The following is a 20,972-nucleotide window of genomic DNA, read 5'->3' on the forward strand; positions in this document are numbered from 1 at the left end:
CCCATCGCCCCTCAACCCCTTCCTCCTCCTCTTCCTCCCAATCTCCAGCACTGGACCCCTCATCTCACCCCCCTCCACCCTGGCTTACACTTCACCTCAGGCCTCCTCGCGGCCCCACCAGGCACCCTCACACCTTCCCGTCCCCCCAAACCACCTCCCAGCACCCCAAAAACCTCCTCAAGCAGCCCCCAAACCCAACCCTCTGCCCTCTCCTCACACCCGCCTCCATCTTGCGCCCCCCGCCCGCGCCGCTGGCGCTCCTCCTGCCGGCAGGGGGCGCTGCCGCGGCCCGGGGCGCCCGTGGCGGCGGGGGCGCCGCTCTCTCCGCCCGCCGGGCGCCGCGGAGGAGGTGGCGGGGCAGCGCGGCGGCGGAGCGGGCCGCGGGCTCGGCGTGAGGCGGCGCCGGCGGCGGCAGCGGCGGGGCCGGGCCGGGCCGAGCCGAGCCGGGAGGCGTAAGCCGCGGCCCCGCTGAGCCCGCCCCGGGGCCTGCGGGAGCAGCATGGCCGCCAGCCTGTGGATGGGGGACGTGAGTGTCCGGCCGGGACCCGCGCGGGGCTTTGTGAGGCGGGCAGCGGGGCGGCCTGGCCGGCGGGAGGCGGGAGGGCAGCGGCCGGGGCGGACGGCTCCGGGGCGACCGCGGGCTGGGGCGCGCTGACTGACTGACTGACACCCTCATGCTGACTGACTGACTGACTCCCTCACGCTGACTGGCACCCTCACACCGACCGACTGGCACCCTCACACCGACTGACTGACACCCTCACACCGACCGACTGACACCCTCACACCGACCGACTGACACCCTCACACCGACCGACTGACACCTTCACACCGACCGACTGGCACCCTCACACCGACTGACAGACTGATTGACGCCCTCACACTGACTGACACCCTCACACCAACATCGTCATACACTAACACAGCCTCACAGACCCTCACACACTCTGACACACACCTAAACTCCCGAGCTGACACTCATGCACACTTGCTGTCTTGCATGCTGGCAGGCTCATGCAGGCTGACACACACGCACTCGGAGATGCTCACCCCGGCCCGGCACGTTCGTTGGCAGTTACACACTCATAGATGCAGTTAGACACAGACACACACCCCCACACCCCCCAGAGTGACCCTTGTTGCCTGCCCGCAGCCAGGGTCGCAGTCACGCTCATGGCACTCACACCAGTGTCCTGTGCTGCTTGTGCTTACGCTGGTGGGCAGGCACACTCATGGGCACTGACGTTCTCAACTTTTGTGCTCATGCTCTATCAGACACTTACACACTCGCTTACTTACTCACTAGCCTGTAGGCTTACACGCTTCTAGTGTTTATATGCTGGCTTACATGTTCGTGTGCTTGTAGACACTTACATGCTTATGGTCATGCACTCTAAGGCACTTACACACTCACATGCTCACACTTGTGTTTGCGCTACTAGGCTCAAACGCTTGTGCTTTCACTTGTAGGCGCTTATGCTTATTTGCACTCACATGCTTGTATGCACCTGTCCAAGAGTATCTCTCACTACCCGCCTCACACACATGCACCCCTGTGGGTACACTCGCATGCTTATAAGGATTTGCAGTCTCTTGCATGCGTTCATGCTCTTACACATACCGGTATTTCCCTCATTCCCGCCTGCATGTGCACCTGGCAGCACACTCACACTCACAGATGCTTCCTCACCCTAGGATGTCTCTCGCTGCCTGCTCACACGCACACCGTGGGCGCACACACACAGTGATACATACCCCGCGGTGTCCCTTGTTTGCCCTTCACACACACTGCATACACCCTCATACTCGTGCACCTGTGTCCCTCACTGCTTGCCACTGCACACGCACACTTTCACTTACACCCAGTGTACTGTAGTGCTTTGCCACCCACACGCACACCTGCACGTATGTGCTCACGTTGTTTTGTAGTGTCTGCACTGTCTGCCGCTTTTACCTAGTCACGTATGCAATCCCACTGCTGTATCGTAGCATCCTTGCTGCCTGCCACATGCTTGTGTACACCTGCATATACTACAGATATGCATGTGCAGTTACACCAGTTTGTCGCAATTTCCATGTTGCTTCTTGCACGCACATCTTTCTCCAGCCCCACTCTTACAGACTCACACCAGCATATTGCATAGTCCTGTTTGCACACACACATGCACCCTGTTCTCTTCCTCAGCCTCTCTCAGGTGTGTGTACACACATCTCAGCACATCGCTGAGGATCCCACCAGCTGCTTCTCTCACACGCACGCTTACACCAAGTTTGCCATTGCATTGCACATGTACACTGACACATCAGTGAGTTTTCCACTGCCTGCCACTCATGCAAACACACTTAGATGGTCCCTTTCCTCTTTACCCGCACAAAGGGTTATCTACCATCTCTCCTCCATAAAGCCATCTTTTTTTTTTTCCGTCACCTCTCACAGGCAGGCCGCTGCTCTTTGAAACGCACACGTACATATCGAAGCAAGTCACCTGTTGCCCTCATGAGCCTGGCTTTCCTGTACACACACCCCCCACGGGATCACCCTCTGCGTGGCATGTTTGTACAGGGTAGTGCTGCCTCCTGCTTTCGGCACGTGTAACGGGGTCATTTCGCTTTACACTCACACCAACGCAGGGCATCTGCCACCTTTTGCACATGCGAGTGCAATATGGTCACCCGCTATCAGATGCTGCACGATTCCGCACATTCTGTCACGCACACAAGTGACAGAGCCACCTGGTACCTGACAGACACACGACACGCTCGAGGGCTGTCAGCTACCACAAGGCCATCTGTCTTGCTCACACAGGTATATATACTTGTATATATGGAGCTATACGTGTTTCCCGTACACCCCAGCCTCCTGTTAGCTGTCAGATGCAGTGTTCCCCATCAGTATGTGTATTGCCCAAAACCATCATTTCGGTTAGTTCCCTCCTTCGCTTTCTGTTACACAAAGAGGCATCCTGTGCCCTCGGTACCTCCATCATACGTTTGGTCCAAATTGCGGTGCCGTTTCATACTTCTCAATCGCTTACACCATACAGACGCCTGCTCTTCGACGTGTTCGCTTACACGAAACCACTGCCCTGCACTTCTCACACACTCTGACACACACAGTGCCACCCTCTCACATAGGACATAACATGGTCAGTGCACCCATGTGCAATACAAAGTGCAGACCTGCTGTGGGACGCGGTTAGAGGTCTCCCCTCCGAATGCTGCCCTGCGTATCTCCACGGTTATGCAAGGTAGACACGGCTCGTCAAACCCCTACCCCAGCTCGATGGGGGCTGTGTTACTCGACGCGTGCCGCCCGTTTCTCATAGCACCCAGGGCTGTGCCGTGCCTGTGCACCGACAGCGCTGGCCCAACCTCCGTTTGCATACAGAGGAGCCTGCCGTCTCCTTATCCCCTGCTCCGTGTAGTGAACGCTCAGTTTGTTGCTGTATGTTTCTGAGTGGCTTTTGTCCTTCTGTGAAAGCTCCCTGTTCTCTGAAATTCATGCTGTCTCTTGGGTTCCACTTTGCAGACTGTTGAGCCTGGTTCATGCATGCCTGCTGGTTTTGAGTGGCATCGACCCTCTTAAATGAGTCTTCTTTTTGAAGTGTAAGGGTAAAATACTTCTCAATAATGTTTTAACTGCTTAGGGTGACATTGACACATATATTCTCCTTTTTGTAGATGCCCTGATCTAACTTTTTTTTTTTTGCTTTTATAGCTGGAGCCATATATGGATGAAAACTTTGTTTCAAGAGCCTTTGCCACCATGGGAGAGCTCGTACTGAGTGTAAAAATCATTCGAAACAGGTTGACAGGGTAACTGTTTATGCTTGTTCTCAGTTTGTTCTACCAGTGCATTTGGATTGAAGCGTTTGCCCTCTGCATGGCATCGCTGTGGTCCTGCCCATATTTGAGTGATTTTCCTGTTGAGCTTTTCACCATTGCTGCCAACAATACGGCTATATTGATGATAGCAATGGAGAGGACTGGCTCTTCGACCTCCCCATCACAAACCAAGGTTTGGCCCTCATCCTGCAGTTTTTCAGCGCTCGTTCAGAGCGGCATAAGTATGCCATACAGTCCCTCTGGGAGTTACACCTGGGCTGAAGGCTTCAGTGACTACTCGGTGTTAATTGTTGCACTAGTGCAGCTATGTGATGCTGGTAGAGGTGGGAAGTCAGAGCAATACGAGAACCTTTTGAGTTTGTTTGGAATAAAATGAGTGACTGAATGCAGAATAAAGTAGTTTCGTATCTTGTAAATGTTGTCATTTCAGTTTTAAATTGTTTAAACTTGGGTGGGAAAATTTATATAGGCAATGAAAGTAGGAAGTAAAGTAGTAATGAGCAAAACTCTTTTTTATGTGCTTATGTTGACCTGGCTTACTGGTAAGTAGGGGCTGTCACTTTACTTGAGAGCCAAGATTATTTTACTGGCTTCTTTTTGGTAGCTAATGTTTATTCTCTGAAAAAGAAATTGTTCTAAGTATTGCAACTATAGGAAATTCCCTACCAGTTTTCTAAAAATATACTGTTCCTCCTCAGATGTGTTTTAAATCTGAAATCTTTCTCTCTCCTCTCCTGTGTCTGTGTTCAGAATTCCAGCAGGCTATTGCTTTGTAGAATTTGCAGATCTAGCTACTGCAGAGAAATGTTTACACAAAATCAATGGAAAACCGCTTCCTGGTGCTACACCGGTAAGTAAATGAAATCAGCCAGTTGGGAACAAAAACTGGGAAGGGATAGCGTAAAATCTGTCTTTTGAATGATTACGGATGAATTCAATATTTAGCAAATCGTGATTCTTCTTTTCTTTAGCGTTAAATTAATGAACATAAACTATTAACATTCTTGCTCAGAACATTGTTAGCAAAAATACGAATTTCCATGTGAATGTCTGGATAAAATCTAGGTATAGAAATGTTGTGGTGTGTTTATTTCTGAGCATTTCTATTATTACCGGACCAAGGACAGACCAGAGAAGAACAAGGAAATAGGTTGAGTATACCTACCGCACTCCTTCGGTCTCTCTCTGTTTGTACTTCCGAATTTGTTACAATGTGTATGTTGTTATGTACCTACCAGATGAACTTGCAGGTTCACGCTGGGTTTTGAGTAACTTTGATTTGCAAGAGAAACATGACTTTTAAGGCTTGCATTATTCTTAGCCTTTAGGAAACAAAAGTTATTCAAACCTATTTACAGTCAAGAAAGAGCTAGTCTGTTGTATAATTGCAATACATAACAACTGTCTCGGATACATAAAAGCTGAGAGGTTAGGAAGAACAGGAGGAATAGTCATAGAGGCTAATTTTAGGATGTTGACTCGAATGCGTAGTAGATTAAAATGGGACGGCTGACACAGCTGTCCGTTGTACCCACAGGAGTTGGCTGCAGAGACTGGGATGACTGGTTCATAAAGCAGCTCTAGAATCACCTCAGTTACAGTGTGATATAGTAAGGTAAATCGATGCCTAGTTCAGTGTGGTTAATACCCTGCGTAGGAAGCTGAGAGGTTCAGGTGTTGTTCCTTGAGTGATTTCCTGAGAGGATGGCGTTCCCTGTTAAAGGGGGTAGATGAGAGGCCTGGAGGTATCTGTTTCGCCTGTCCTGTTTAATACTGCAAATCAGAGCCCACGATTAAGGGATGCTAATCTTCTAGAGGCCTTCTAGTCACTAGAGAGAGAAAGAGAGTGGCTCCTGTAAGGAGTAATATAATAATAAAAATTTGGGTTTCAGGAATACTCATCTTTATCCACAGTTGAATTCAAAATGTGATGATGATTTCCATAGCGCATGGAGAGAATTACAGATGTCAGACAGAGATCCAGTGTAGGCAGCCTAAATCAGCGCACTCAGCTGTCCAGCTCGTCTCTTATGTTTAGGTACTTTTTCTCTCGTTTGCGGAAAACTGAATGAGGCTCGCTTTTTTATTTCTTTTTAAATACTGAATCAGCCAAAGGAATAACAGAGAGCCGTGGTGCTGTGGCTGTCTCTGATTTAAAGAATTAGTGTCCCCCGTTCCCATTTGAGTGAAGTGCTCTCAGGTGTCTCATTGATTTTAAGCCCAAAATATCACGGTGAAGAATGAAATCAAAAAAAAAGATGAAAGTGCTTCAAAGTGGAATCTAAATTTCCTGTTAGCTTGTAAATGGTCCACAGAAAGAGTTGTGTACCACTGTGCACCAGTGAACACAAGCGTGCAAGGAACATGATTATAGCCTAGAGATAAGTCTTTGCTGTATTTCCCAAGAATTATTTATGCTATCTTTGAGGGAAGAAAATACATCATACAAGGTACAGGAGCACTCTAGGCTCTCTGCTGAACTAAACAAACGTCCAGTCTCTAGGTTGTGGACTCACAGTAGGCTCGCTTTCTTTTGCCACACTCCCTGTGAGTTCTTGCTATGCCGCTGTGTAGTGCAGAGGGATCTCGGCTTTGGAAGCCCGTTGGGAGATAGAAAAATGGTTTAGAATCCCCTCAAGGTGACGAGGTCATCCTACTTAGGTCTTCCACTCTCTGGGTGAGTTCTGACACCAGTATTCTTGTAAAGGCACGCAACCCTTTGCTTCTTCCTGTCAGACGTGTTTCAGAAGAAAATAGCACTTACCATCGCACTCTGTGGTGAGCCTCCTTGGGTCATTGTGTGCTAAGCATCATAAAAGAATGCCCATGGGATTGAGACCCTCGGGATTTTGAGGCAGAAGACCAGCTGCTCCTTAGATCTTGGTCTAGACTTACATGTGAGTTGGGCACAAGTTGCTGAACCCTGGTAGGATGGGGGTGGGGAGTTCCAGATGTGCCAGTGGGCACAAATCCAGTCTCCTGGGAAACTTGTTTAAAAAAAAAAAAAGTCAGGTGCAAAGTTTAGGGAAGCTTCCAGTGTCCAGTGACAGGTAGCTCTTTCAGAAAAACCTTAATTTTGGATCTTACGAAATGAGCACATCATCCAGTGCAAAGTATTTAGCCATATTTCCAGCATCAGGGATTCCATTTTCCAGTGTGGCACATTCTGGTCTGCCAGTATTCTTGTAAATCAGAAATGTCCAGGAGTCTGTGCTGTCATTTCATTTTAAGAGCTTAAAATTAGGAGTTATTTATTATTTGTAGTTAGTACCTCTGTTCTCCTGTCTTCCTTAAAGATGCAAAAATTTGATGCTATATAAGGCTCGCCTCTCTCTCACTAGCTCTATCAACTGTTGAAATAAAGATAGGCCAAACCTCTTGGTGCAGGTTCTTTGCTGATTTTCATTATTACAACTGTACTGAAGTCAAATAAAAGTATTGACCTTGATACCTTGACTGGCTGGCCCAACAGCATTAAGCATCTGTCAGCATTAAGAAAGTTGTATAAAATAAGCTTATTGTATTTTTTCCTAATTGTTTGGATTCACATGAGTACATTTGAAATTATGGATTCATTTTTGCCTTGTTTCAGGCAAAGCGATTTAAATTGAATTATGCAACGTATGGAAAACAGCCCGATAACAGGTAAATGCTCAATATTCAAATATTAATTTTGCCTGCTTAATGTGTCTTTATTGGTTGCCTTGCAAAGGGATTCAAAATACGCAAACCCACAAGTTCATCATTACCAGGTGAGAGGTACAGCTAGAAAATTTGGGTAGGAGAGCATTCATGAGATGCATACAACTAAAATTTGTACAATTTTGTCCAGCAGTGCCAGATAACTAAATCCCCTCATTAAAAATGTAGATTACATTGAACTGCCTTGGCACATGCTGTAGATATTTGTGATGCTGTAGCACGTTAGCACTTTATGGATCTGAGGATGCATCCCATCATAATGCTGTATAACGCCACAAATGTGTTTAGCACCTAAAGATAAATGCAGTGGTTTCACACCGCCTGGCTTAACTGGCTAAAGTACCACAACAGTCAGCAAAGAGAAGGAGAGGTGCTCTGAATTGCCCTCTGGAGGAGCCTGTCTTTTTCCATTGATGGTGAAGGTGTGTAAGGAGACAAACGAGCTAAATTAGGCTCCTGAATTTGGGTGGTGTGAGTACCTTTCATAATGCCTGCCCAGAAACGCTTACATAGTTGGAGGAATAATAACACAAGGAGGTGTTCGGGCAGGTGTGTACAAGGGTGAAAGCAACACAGTCCTGCAGTTATCAGTGTAACGTTAGTCATATCTCAGCAATTACATTTTTATTTTAGACAATTATGAATCTTTTTTTAAAAAAAAACACAACTTTTTAGATTAGAACCAAAGCATGACAGATGGGGACAAGAATGAGATTTACATTTATTAACTAATTTTTACAGTTCTGTTTGCTCTGGAAATCCAGATGGATAACATAGCCTTTCTGATTCCTGCAGCTTGCCTCGTGAGCCTTTAGCAGAAGGAGGATAACTTAGTCCGCCTGTCAGTTTTATGCTTTACCTTTTGTGTGGCACAGCAGATTTGTCAGAAGTTACTTTTAAGATTTTTAAACTTTCTGACCTCAAAGTATCTAAATTCATACATTATAATTTAAGATCAACGTATTGGAAATAGCAAATCTGTAAATGAAACATTAATGTTTTCTTGCCACATTAGAAATCCAGAGATATCCTGTGAGAAATAAAAAAATAAATTCTCTTTAAATAAAAAGCAGGATTGAGTAGATTAGTTGTGCTGCTCAAATTAACTTGAAAAAGCAGTGTCAATAAAAATTTTAGTCACCTAAGCAACTTAACTGGCGACACTTTAAAGTATCCATTAAATGATCCCTTAATATCACTTTTGTCTGAATGCAAATGTTTAGGCTAAATGTTAGCTGTCACTCAGCACGCCTCTTATTTTTGTGTGATTGTACTTGTAAGTTTTCTTTTGATTTCTTTAGTCCAGAATATTCACTTTTTGTGGGAGACCTGACCCCTGATGTGGATGATGGCATGTTATATGAATTTTTTGTTAAAGTTTATCCATCATGTAGAGGTGGAAAAGTTGTTTTGGACCAGGCAGGAGTATCCAAGTAAGTAATCTTTTATTCATTCTTTTCTTTCACTTCACATGCAGCAATAGGAAAGGTATAATGCAGCAAGGAAAACAGAATAATTCTATCAGCTTAGATTTTTAGTTATCTAAAAATACAGCGTTCTTGGATAGTCAGTCTACAGTATGCTTGGATTTTGGTAGTCACCACAGTGCGTTGTCACTCCTCTGTCAGTATTATGCCCTATGTGTGTTGGCAGTAGGTTATTGCACTTCTGAAAATGCTGAAAAAACGTCAGCATTTCAGATGGAATTGGGCTTTTAAAGTCTTTAGGCCATTGAGTGTATATCCCTGTGAGAGCCTTACAGGTTTTTGTTTCAAATAGGGTAGGGCAAACAAAGCTATGATTCATTGTCAAGTACTTAGCAGCCGCCTTGTTCATCTTTACTGGAAACATCTTGCCAAAAACATGTCAAAAAGTTGGTTTTCCTAATGTTATCGAAACATTTTCTAAATAGCAGAAAATGAAACAGTATTTTCCTAGAAAAGGGACCCATTGGTCAGCATCCTTGTTTTCAAAACAGAAATGAACAGACTTCAATGAAACACAATATTCTGATGTAATACCTATGAGAATGTTGTGACAAGATTTGGAATACGGCTGTAGATCTCCCCTCTTTCTCACATAAGGTTTCTCAGTCTTGGACATGTTGGTTTGAAGGAGCCTCTGGAGGTCTCTGATCCAGCTTCCCACTTTGAGCAGGACTGCTGCCAACGCTAGATCAGGTCAGCCATGAATTGTGTAGCCTGGAAAACCTCCCAGGATGGAGATAACACAACCTGTCTGGGCAGCCTGTTGCAGTGCTGCAGTATCTCCCTAGTAATGAAGTTCTTCCTCATGTGCAACCTCAACCTCTTGCAGAGCTGCTCAGTCACTCTGGCTGTTTAGTACTCATCCTGTTACTGCCACTTCACCTGAGACCGACACTGCTGGGGTGGGCTCCAGGTGCCTCCTCCTCCTCAGAGGTGTAAACCCAGCAGTTCTTGTTTTGTTGCACCTGCTTCACTCTCTGCCTACAGAGGTGTTAGGTGATGCAGGGTTGGGACATTAGTTGGGCTTTGGGAACTGTTCCTAAGTGCAGACCTCAGGAAAAGGGAGTCTGCGGTAGCTTGGGAAGTGGGGAAGGAGCAAGGACTTAAAGTCCTTTTGCTGGGAGGAACACAGCTATCTCCCCTAGCAGTGCTGGGGTGTTGCTGCCAGGGGCTATGTTGTGACTTGTGCAGTTACTCAAAGCTGAGGCAACTTGGAAGTGTTAGTGTGATGTGAGAGAGGAACTTGGGGCTCGTGGACGTGCCTAGTGAAGCCTTGGCCCTTCCAGCTGGTAGATCAGGGAGGCCTCCTCCCAGCACCTCTTGTCCAGGCAAGAGAGGAGCTTGGAGCCTGATGCGGTAGTGCTCTGCCTGCTTCTGTGCTTTCTGCTGAGGGTGCAGGCTGGGAGGCTTCTCCTGGCTGCTGGGACAGGACAGAATGTCTGCCAGGGAGGTCCTGGCCATGAAGAAAAGATTTTTGGGTGGGTTTTCTTCTGTACTGAAATCTGGTTTAGCCATTAGTGTGAAAAAACAAAGTGTCTGGAAAAGTTGGAAGAATCACTGTCTCCCTTGCTGCACCCAATGTCTGCTCCTGTACACTACATCCAACTCTTTATCAGTCCGTCTCTATTTTGGAACTGCCAATATTCTCAATTTCACTTACACACTGCTGGTCCCATCCGAAAGGCTGCAGGAGTCTTTGTAGCAGCTTAGAAGCTTAGACGCTTTTGTGTGTGAACACCTAGAACTGACTTAAACTGACTTAAAACTTGACTTGCACTGGTTTAATTTGCCCTCGTCCTTTTGCAGAGGGCAAGTTAAACAAAATGTGTACCCATGTAGAGTTTTGCTCTTGCTTAATTATCCAGTTTGTATATAGATAAGCCTGAGCTTTGATTTGGTCTTCCGTATGTGAGAGGTACACACACATACTTGTATGTATGTATAAAAATATATATTTGGACTTGTGTATATAGCTTGCTATGCAAGATACTGCATTTTGTAGGGCACGAACTGCTCTGTAATAGCTTCCAGTGTGGACCTACTACAAGTACTAGGGATGCCGCTTTCAAAATAGTGTGTTACTTGGTGTTTAAGAGTTCCCACAGAACAGATAATATGCTGTAAATTTACACCCTTGCTTACGGCTCGTTCTTTTCCCCAGGTAGACAAGCCCTTTCCCTCCCAAACTCCTTCCTTCACCTAGATGGATTTCTTTTTCCCTCCCACACCTAAGTCTTTGATCTTTCTGCTGCGTGAGGCAGCCCATCCCATCTTGGGATCCTGGCACTGCCCTCTTGGATGTTGTTGCATTGCTTCTGACTCACTACAGCATCAGAACCCCACGCAAAGGACCTTTGGGGTTGGAGGGGAATTAATATTTTCTGGCTGGCTGACATACGGTACTGGTAGCACTGCAGTGAAGGATTGCCACAGAGTCAGGGGGTTGCTGGCTTTGCGCTATCCCCGGCCAAGTTGCGCTGTCAGAGCAGGTTTTAGCAACTTGATGTTAAAAGCTTGTTTTCAGGTCCGCTGTTGAGAATGCTGATGGGGCCGTGCCATTGTTAGGAATGATGGAAAACCTATTTGAATATTTTCCGGTTGAAAAAAGGACTTGATTGGAAAGTGTATCTCAGTTAATTGTACAGAACAGGAATGTTTTCCTTCACAGTGGGGCAGTTTTCAATATAAACGGTGCCTGTGTCTTGTCAATCCTGTGCTGACTTGCAACTGTTTAGATTATCTGTATCCTCCCAGTATAGATTTGAGGCTTTGCTACTGTCTGTTCATGCATTTTGACATGTCTTGTGTCAGCTCACTTCCAATTCCCCAGAACCCACTGGCACAAGAATTACTTTACATTTGTCAAGCCCTTGAAACCGCTGCTGAAGCTTCAACGTACAGTTTCAAGCATTTTGCAAAAGCAACTGGAAGGCGGAATCATTTAATCTCTAGTAAAAGCAAGGACAGCCCTAGCGAAAGGGTTTCATTTGCTGTGTTTTTCAAACTCAATTTTGACTTCATTGTAAATATTAAATAAAATTTTTAAAAGGTGGCATGGCTTTTTTGTTTCTGTTTTATGTGAGTTGTTCTGTATCTCTGCAGAGGTTACGGGTTCGTGAAATTCACGGATGAACTGGAACAGAAAAGAGCGCTGACAGAGTGTCAAGGAGCTGTGGGGTTGGGCTCTAAACCTGTACGCTTGAGTGTGGCTATACCAAAAGCGTGAGTATAAGAGCAGCCAGACGTTTCGATAAGAGCAGTGTGATGTGAAATCACCTGTATTTTTAAATGTCTTTTAGGGGTTTGGGTACGTTTCCTGGATATTTCCATCACAAAGTGAAGGAATACCCACGAATATAATAAAGTAGCTAGACTATCAGAGTGCACAGGAATTCCAAAAAACTATAACATTAGATCAAGACTAAGCATTTTACACTGTTTTTATTTGTATACATTATTAAATACACACACATGTACACACACTGTATTTAAATATGATTATTTTTAAAGTATATGTTCCTTTGCATTAAATTGAAATAGTCTAAATCTGCTTATTGATTTCTGGATAGCAAAGCTCAATTACCTTGCTAATTCTATTATAATGTCTACTAAATATAAGTCTTTTGGGGCAGGGATTAACTTTTTTTTCTGTGTTTGTTCAGAACCTGATACAATGAGATCCTGGTCTGACTTGGGGCTCGTAGCACTAGGGTAATACGAATAATAGTAATTGCTCCCTATTTGAATAATATTTAGATTTTTCAGTGACCTCAGAAGTCTGGGGGGGGATAAGGAAGAGAAAAGCAGAAAAAGGGGGTGTATCGTGGTGAGAAGATTGATGTTTCTCTCTTCCTACTTCTCACTTATTTCATCATTAGACATAGCTTTGTGTGACACATTTTCATTTCCAAACAATATTTGTCATCTCATTATTTCAAATCTTGATAATAAGGTGAGATTCCCAGTTCCTTGGGAATGCTGCCACTTTATGGCAAGGAATGGGAATTTTAGTCAGCTCACAGGCTGTTCAAGTTTAGTTTTTTAATTACTTGTAGTTCTTTTTACTTCGTGCAGTGAAGGCCACCCAGTTCAGTGGGAGTGGGGACAACCAGTTGTTGGTTAGGCTTCTGTACAATAGTGGCAGAGAGGAGAGGTTTTTGTCCATTCTTACTCAAGAAAACCCCGGTTCTTTTGCAAGGCTTTAAGTCTTTATCTCTTTATGTAAAGCAAGACTCAGTACCTTGTCTCAGGAAGCTGCAGAGTACTTAACTTCATCCTAATTATCAGAAGGAAAAAAGGACCCAAGAATTTGGATCGTGGTTCAGGATTATTCTAAGCTGAGGCTCATAGTCCTGAACTCTTCCCTTCCCAAAGCCAGGAAGTGATACTAAATTAACTCATAGAGAATGGAAGCAATATTTATTAATGAAGATGAATATGAATACAGGAAGGGGCATGAAATTTAAACCACTTTTTTCTTTCTGCAAATGTATGCAAATGATGAATACTGCTGCAGTAAATAGTGAATATATTTTAAAGACTGAAATTTGCATGTTAGACTGAGCCTTGTCTATCTACCATATTGTACCTTAAGCTATTTCACTGCTTTTTTTCATAATCGTTGTGCATTATTTGCAACTTATTCCTGCTTTGTTTTTTTAAGTAATCGTGTGAAACCAATGGAGTACAATCAGATGTACAACTATAATTATAACCAATATTACCAACAATATCACAACTACTACGCCCAGTGGGGCTACGACCAGAACACAGGCAGTTACAGCTACAGCTATCCCCAGTACGGATACACGCAGAGCACAATGCAGGTAGGACAGCGCAACGTACTCGCTCTTCAGCGATCTGTCGGCACAGAAACACCACATAGGTTACGAAATGGACATATTTTATATTCTGGGGTCTTAATAACTGCTTGATGAGGAAGCAAAAATGTTTAGCAGACCCTGGTGTGTACTGTTGGCTTGTAAGGGAGATATTGCTGGGACTGGGGCAGGGGGTAAAAAGGTCTGGAGGGCACAAAGGGTCTCTTAATACAGTTGTTGTGGTAGAAGGGTTCTCTTGATATGGGCAGTTGGACAGACAGTGCTAAGACTGCCTTCTGGGAGCCTTCGTAAGCCTGTTCTAGAGGATAAAACAGATCAGGACGGCCACCCACTGCGCCACAGGATTTGAAGAACTCCTGCCTCTGTTAGTTTAGTGTGGGAACTGCCCCATGGAGTCTGTTGGGAGTGGAACACGGGGCTTATGTGTGAAGAGTTCTGTGTAATCAGGCAGATATAAAAGTCAGTATATGACAGCAGTAATCAACAGATGACGTTCATAAAAGAAAAGGTAAATATCTGCTGTCCTAAGGTGGTTTTTGGTTTTCTCTTTGCAGACGTATGAAGAAGTTGGTGAGGATGCATTGGAAGGTACGTTTCTCAAATTCAATATTGAAGTTGTCTGTCTGTTCTGCACCAATTAGAGATAGCCTTTCTCAAACTTGCCCTTAATTTCAATGTATAATATACTTTTATCTTTGAGTAAATCTGCGGGCTGAGAAAATTTGCGGGTCACTATCACCTGGCGCAATTGTGTCCCTATTTTACAGTTGCTGTTCCTAGTCTGAACCTGTCACAACTGAAACTAATTGACTTCACTAGCATTGAGATTTTAATCTTCTATAATACTCAAACTTTTATCCTTTTTTTAGTATTTTTACTGGTATGCTACAAAAACAGTGCAGATATTCTGTTTTTTCATAAAATCTTGGAATTTAGAGCCCAGGATACTTCACCCTGCTTTTAGTTTAAAAAAGGAATAATATCAGTTAGCACACTGATAAAATACTTCCTTTACCAGTCATTGCTTGAAACGGACCACTAAACCATGCTGGGGTTTTAGATATACATACAAGCACTTTTCATTTAGTGATGCAAGAAAAAATCATTTCATACTGGCTGTTCCAGATTTCTGTCTTGAGTTGAATATGTACTATAAAAATCACATGCTAACAGTAGAAAGCAGCTGGGTCCTTTACAGGATCCATAGGTATCAGTAATGATGTCAATTAAAAAGCCCTCAGTGCCTTTTAAAAGCATTACAGGAGAGCTTTACTTTCTCTGAAACTAACCCAGCAGTACTATAGATAGAATATCTCCGGGGTGTCTTTTTCCCATTGATTAAATTAATGTGTTGAAATTTGTAGGAAACTGAAATAATGTATTGCCAGTGTATCATTCCTTTTTCTTAACTCTGCTCTCCTGTGATGTGTTACGACATGATGTAGTTAAAACGGAACGTGTTTACAAGCATTTTATTCCTGGTCTGTTTTGTGGTTCTTCCATTCAGTTGGCTACTTGCTTTGCACTCTGATAGTTGCTTACTAACCTCTGTGATTGTGCTACTCTGGTAACCTGAGCTTTAGGTTGTGGGTGCTGTTAAGGTGAGCTTTACATCCTACAGGTGGTTTGGGGAATACGAGGAGTTGATTTTTGTGAAATGTTAAGTGTGCATTGGTAGCAGCAGAATTGTACTCGCTGGGTTGCCATCCAGCTCCAACATGCTTTACGAACATTTCTTCCGACTGTAAAATAGGGGACGTATTCATACGTAATTCATTGGGTGTCACTGGCACTTCTTTGGTTACTAACTGTGAAATGCTTTGAGATGTTCGAGGCTTTGGCAGACGAGCTCTGGTGACTCTTGTTGCAGCAGCGTAAGACGCTACCTACCATCCCCAGCCATCCACTCTGACCCTGTAGTGGAGGGAGCAGAACGGAACGTGTGCCTGCGCCTCCGCTCCTCCACTTTGCAGTCCGGTGCCTTAGTGCCAACCCACCTTCTTTGGCAGTTTAAGTGGCTACCCTGGGCTGCGAGGTGCAGGTATGCGTTCTCTCTGTTGACTCTGCTATGGGGGCAATCACCACTGGAGAGAGGGATGGATTTGGATGTAGTTATTTCTTAGCCCATTGCAGGAAGGTTTTCTAGGGCTAATCTAGTCAGGTCTGTGATTGGGCACGTGCTGGGAATGTTTTGTGATGCCCTCCACATTTGTTTTAGTAAAACTAAGATGTTTACGGGGTGTGGGTTTTTCCTGACGCATTTGGTGTGTGACCTATCTGTCCGTCTTTCCTCCTTTAGATCCGACGCCTCAGTTGGATGTCCACGAAGCGAATAAACAATTTATGGAACAGAGCGAAGAGCTCTATGATGCCTTGATGGACTGTCATTGGCAGCCTTTGGACACTGTCTCGTCAGAGATTCCAGCCGTGTTATAGCCTCGTTGCTGAGGCACTGCGTCTGCGTGACAAGCCCGCCAGCACGCTCCGGACTGTTAATGCTGCACCTGGATCCTGCAGTAGTGAGGGGTGGCCGTTTGTCCACCCAAGGTCTGTTACTTGAAGTACAGGAGGACTGTGGCCTTTCCTGTGCAGAATGAGTATCGTAGGAGCATCGTGGTAACTTTTATTCATGGTGAAAGCTAGAACTGCAACGGTTTTATTCCTTTTGTCTTGAAATGAACTCTTAATACTTCTTGGGAATTGTAATTTATAAACTTTCAACGAGATGGCACAGGGGAAAGACTACTCCAACGAACAATAAAAAAGTTGGTCTTTTAAGTAAAATTACCCTTTGCATTTTGGTTCCTGCCCATCTTTTTATTTTGCTGCCCATCTAATTGTCTTCAGTCATTTGATCCAACTTTCATAAATGTGTTATTTTAAAAAAAAAACATTGTTGGATACCACTACAATGTCTCAAAAGCTTTCTAGTGACTGGGTAAGGTTGCTGTATCTTGAGCACAGGAAAGAACCGTGCGGATGAAAGCTCATGTTCTGCTTAAGCCAAGCTGTGATCTTGAGCTACCAAGTTTGTAGCTTGCTGCTCTTAAGCAGTCTACCTGAAGAGCATTTTGGAGAGTAAATACAGAGGGGAGTGTTATAAAACTACCTGGTGGTCTCTCGCACGTTTGGTTTGCGTCTCCACCTGTGTATGAGGAAATAATTCCCCATTCAGTCAAGCAGTTTAAAACACTTTTACCAGCAACCTTGTCTAAATGTTGTGTATCATGCTGCTTTTTTTTTTTTTTTTTCTTCATTGTGGACACACGTTGATGCTCTCATTAAGATGTTAAGATTTCATAACGTCTTCCACTGCCCTGTCAGAGCGAATATGGTGAAACTGAAGATCTTGCAGCAAAAACGGGTCAGAGCAATCTAATCGATATATTGTGCAACAAATTGTTGCTAACCTGGAAAGCAGTTTTCTACTGGATGTTGTATAAGCTGGATGGACAAGCAATATATTTAAGCTAATATTATGTTGCTTTAGAGGTGACAGCAAAAATAATAGCACTTATGTACATGTAATAAGCCCTTTTCAGGCTTTTGTGCCTTAAACTCTTTGAGAAATAGGAACGGATAAACTACCTGTAATAAACGTCTATCCAAGAAATAGTTTGGGTAACTGAAATTGCTAGTGCAAAGCGTTTAGTTGCCTCCCTGCCCATGTTGATGCAGAGATTTGCCACAAAATTTAAATACTTTCATAAAGCCTACTTCTACTACACCTTTGTTTGTGTCCATAATTACGATATCTTTGTCAGTCTGTGGTCTTTTTATCAAGTGGAATGGTAAACGCGCTGTGAATATGAGGGGAATGGCGATGCATACTAGATTTAGCGTATTTCTGAACAAGCGGAACTAGAGGACTACTGGAGCCCTGCATTCTCATCTGCTGTGAATTTTTTCCTCCTGCTGTGCATCTGACTGTGCCGTGGGCTGTTACCAATGTCCTAACCTTCGGTTACTCTGAATTTAAGGAAACAAACGTTCCCTGCGTGGGCTGGTCGTGTTTCAGAGGCAGCAGAGAGGTGGAAGAGAGCAGAGTGCTTTTTTTCTTCTGATGTAGCTGGTCAGTGGTGCTGAACACTCAGATGATGCCCCTCTTCTTGAAGAGTATCTGTTGTCTAGAGTGGCATCTCAGAGGTGATGTAAAGAAGGTTTTCTTTATGTTCTGTTGTTAAATGCTTTCTAGACTGTTCTGTTACAGTACTGCAACAGTGCCACCCTGTATTCCCATTTCATTCTCCTCTTTTTGACCTGCCTTTCCCTATCCCCCCAAATGTTAGCTTTTATAATGCAGCCCTCCTGATGTGCTTCGTGAGGTGACCTGAAGCCACGCTTAACTTTATCGATATAAATTTATGCTGCTATTCTGAGGCTGGCTGGCATTGCTGTCCCGTTGTAATGTTTCCTAATGCATGGATAAACCATATCCATCTCAGTCTGTGTCTGAGGGACAGTGAGACAGGTTATCACGGCACAACACCCCTCACAGACAGGAACCCTGTGGCAAAACCATTTTGCTCTCTGCTTTTGGTTTTGAGGTGGAAAGAAAGTTGGTGATGATTAATCTGAGCCATCCTCAGTGGCATCCCCTAGTTTCTAGGAGAGCTGTATATATACAGACCCTTGGGCCCTTAGGCAGAGAAGCAATTTGGGAGTGGAGGCCAGCAAACACTACCCACGGAAGCCCGTTTGCTGGTGCTGCAGAGCTTAAAATAGCTCATGTGTTTCGTTTTGGGAGAGAGGTTGACGTGAGGCTTTGGGCCACGTTCCCTTGATGTGCAAGCCAACCTTTTGGGGTTGTTTGTGAGAATCTCGGCCAATGTTCTGTTGAGCTGTTAATGTCTGCACTTTTTTTTTTTTCCTGTGTATCACTTATTCATCTTAATGTTCGTTTTCAGCTCCTGGCCACTATTGCAGCATCTGAAGTACAGAGGAGACTTTTATGTGGAGCTACGAAACAGCTGGTCACCTGGATTTGTAGGGTTTGTGTTTTGGAATCCAAGTTAAACAGAGCGTGGGATTTTGTTTCTCGTGGATGGCTACAGGAAAAGCCCTGATTAATTATCGTTTAGCGTAACGCAAGATGAAAGACAAGGACTCCATGTAGTAAGGTAAATTCTGCTTTTATCTTTATGTGCTAAAGGCAAGAAATCCAAGGTAGATGATACCATAGCTCACTGGGATTATGTAATTCTTGAAAATTGCATCAAAATCTGTGATTGAGATTATGAAGTATTCTGCCTTTCAGCATGTACTGTTTACTAGTAATTACAAAAACAACTCAAACATTCTTACTGTGTTATTTGATGAAGATGTGATGATCCAATTTAGATTACTTTAAATTGCAGGGACTCTCGGATTACCGTTTGAGTTACACAGACTGAAAAAAACTGTTTTGCCAACTGCAGAGCTGGAAGGCCGTGGGCGTTACTGCGTTGGGCATGAAGTTGTGATTTCCAAAGTGTAAGCTGCAAGGCTGTGGGGTTGCCATTAACAGGTGTTAATTAAAAGCTTGACAGTAAAGCATCAAGGGTGGCCTCTGAGAAATTCTGACTGGCTTCGAATGGGATGGGGAGTTGGAAACCATTTCTTTTGCAAATGTGGGTCTGTACCAGCGCAGCCCCATGTATGGGTTGAGGGGTCTGATGGGGATGGGCAATGATCCTTTCTCTGTGTGTCTGACTGGAGAAAATTCCTGTAACTTGGACCAGTTTTGGGAGACAGGTTCATATCCTGCACACCAAGAAGTACCAAACACCCTTAGGTATTTCTCTGAATCCCTTTTGAGGAACAGAGATGTTTGATCTTTGCGTACTCAGTTTCTCATTACTGGCTTGCTAATCCCTAGCCTCTGCTAAAAAAGATCTGAGAGAAATTTTTACCTTCCAGCCTCACTATCTCCCAGCACATCTTGTAAAGCATACTGGATACACCAGTTTCTGGATTTAACTTGGGATTTGTTTAGACATGAAATTAATTCAATGGCAGGTTAGGGTATGAATTTTAAATGCAATAGCTACATTTAGAAACTGATGGAGTTTCTAGTTCAGAAAATGTCACTCTGACAAAGCTTGCATTACCTTTTCACCTGGTTAGAGCATTTCTTCAGAAGATTCCTCCTTTTTTTTTTTTTTTTCCAAATTACAATGCTTTTCTTCCTTAGCAGTTATTCCCAGTCAGAATGGTTTTACCAAGTCAGTTTTGTAAGAAGGGTTTTGAAGGTAGTGCTTGGTGTATGCTCTGTTTTTCTCAGATGATATCATGCTGCTTCTGCTGTAAATTTATTTCCAGGGTCAAAGCAATGGTAGATAACGCAGTTAAGGAGATATCGATTGAGAGCTGTACGTAGCCAGGGCACACAGGATCCCCGAGGAGCCGCAGGCACAGCATCCCACCTGGATCACTGATTCATATTTGCTTTTCCTTACTGTTAGTTTTTCACAGAGCACTTCCCTGCGGGTTGTCTGCTCCCACCTGTCCGGCAGTGGGAACTGCAGCCTCTTCCAGCGTTTGCTCCCCGGAAGAGGCTGATGTGAGGCTCCCAGCTGTAGACGTGCAGTGGGATTTTTCTCTGCTCCTCTTTGGATCTCCATCCATCTTCTCATGATGGGCTGAGGTCTGCTGAGCATCTGCTGGGTTTTGGTATCGCTATTTGGGGATTCTCCCCGTTTAGCATTTGGAAGATTTTCTTCCCAAACACCTGATGTTTACCAAGGTTTGAATTTTGGGGGTGGGTTATTTTTTGCTACAGTGACCTCCCAGTTTCTGTCCTGCCCTAGAATTTGACAGGGAGATTTCCAGATTCACTTTGCAGGAGTTGCTGCGCCAAGGAGCACTGGGGCTGCCCGGAGAATGCCTCATCGCTTGGCAGAGCAGCTGCAAGATCCATGGAGGAGGTGGACGGGACCAGCTGCCTGTAACCTGTCCCTGCCGGCTTTGACAAGAGCTGTTTTTAGAAGAGTTTGGTCACACAAGGTTTGAGGCTCATTTCCAGACTGACTTCTGCTTTAAATGGGTGCCGGCCTTGTTTTGTTGGTAATCCAGCATGTTTGTGGTGGGGATACAGCTTGAAAGGGTGATTCCTGAG

General features: G+C 44.5%; 1 protein-coding gene across 3 annotated transcripts; it reads left to right on the forward strand.

The window, feature by feature from the left end:
- The first annotated feature begins 293 nt into the window (after positions 1-293).
- Positions 294-17,601, forward strand: TRNAU1AP (tRNA selenocysteine 1 associated protein 1). 3 transcript variants are annotated; one of them, XR_012838669.1, is made up of 10 exons: positions 294-526; positions 3,719-3,816; positions 4,597-4,696; positions 7,439-7,491; positions 8,850-8,981; positions 12,138-12,257; positions 13,699-13,861; positions 14,431-14,464; positions 15,747-15,917; positions 16,176-16,314. XR_012838669.1 is itself a non-coding variant. In XM_075773986.1 (10 exons), exons 3-10 carry the CDS (start codon positions 3,731-3,733, stop codon positions 16,310-16,312), a joined length of 825 nt encoding a protein of 274 aa, XP_075630101.1. In that variant the 5' UTR covers positions 297-526; positions 3,530-3,606; positions 3,719-3,730; the 3' UTR covers positions 16,313-17,601. The 3 variants fall into 3 exon arrangements, 2 of the variants coding, with proteins under 2 accessions (XP_075630100.1, XP_075630101.1); XM_075773986.1 differs by lacking the exon at positions 15,747-15,917 and adding an exon at positions 3,530-3,606 and having other exon boundaries at positions 297-526; positions 16,176-17,601; XM_075773985.1 differs by lacking the exon at positions 15,747-15,917 and having other exon boundaries at positions 296-526; positions 16,176-17,601.
- The last annotated feature ends 3,371 nt before the right edge of the window (positions 17,602-20,972 follow it).

Source organism: Balearica regulorum, chromosome 22 (assembly GCF_011004875.1).
Source record: "Balearica regulorum gibbericeps isolate bBalReg1 chromosome 22, bBalReg1.pri, whole genome shotgun sequence".
NCBI classification, from domain to species: domain Eukaryota; kingdom Metazoa; phylum Chordata; class Aves; order Gruiformes; family Gruidae; genus Balearica; species Balearica regulorum.

Excerpts from the sequence above, each read along its gene's own strand:
- TRNAU1AP (XM_075773985.1), top strand. The coding sequence starts at position 500 with ATGGCCGCCAGCCTGTGGATGGGGGAC. Across the intron at positions 7,492-8,849 it reads GGAAAACAGCCCGATAACAG|TCCAGAATATTCACTTTTTG; the intron begins GTAAATGCTCAA and ends TGATTTCTTTAG. Across the intron at positions 13,862-14,430 it reads ACACGCAGAGCACAATGCAG|ACGTATGAAGAAGTTGGTGA; the intron begins GTAGGACAGCGC and ends TTCTCTTTGCAG.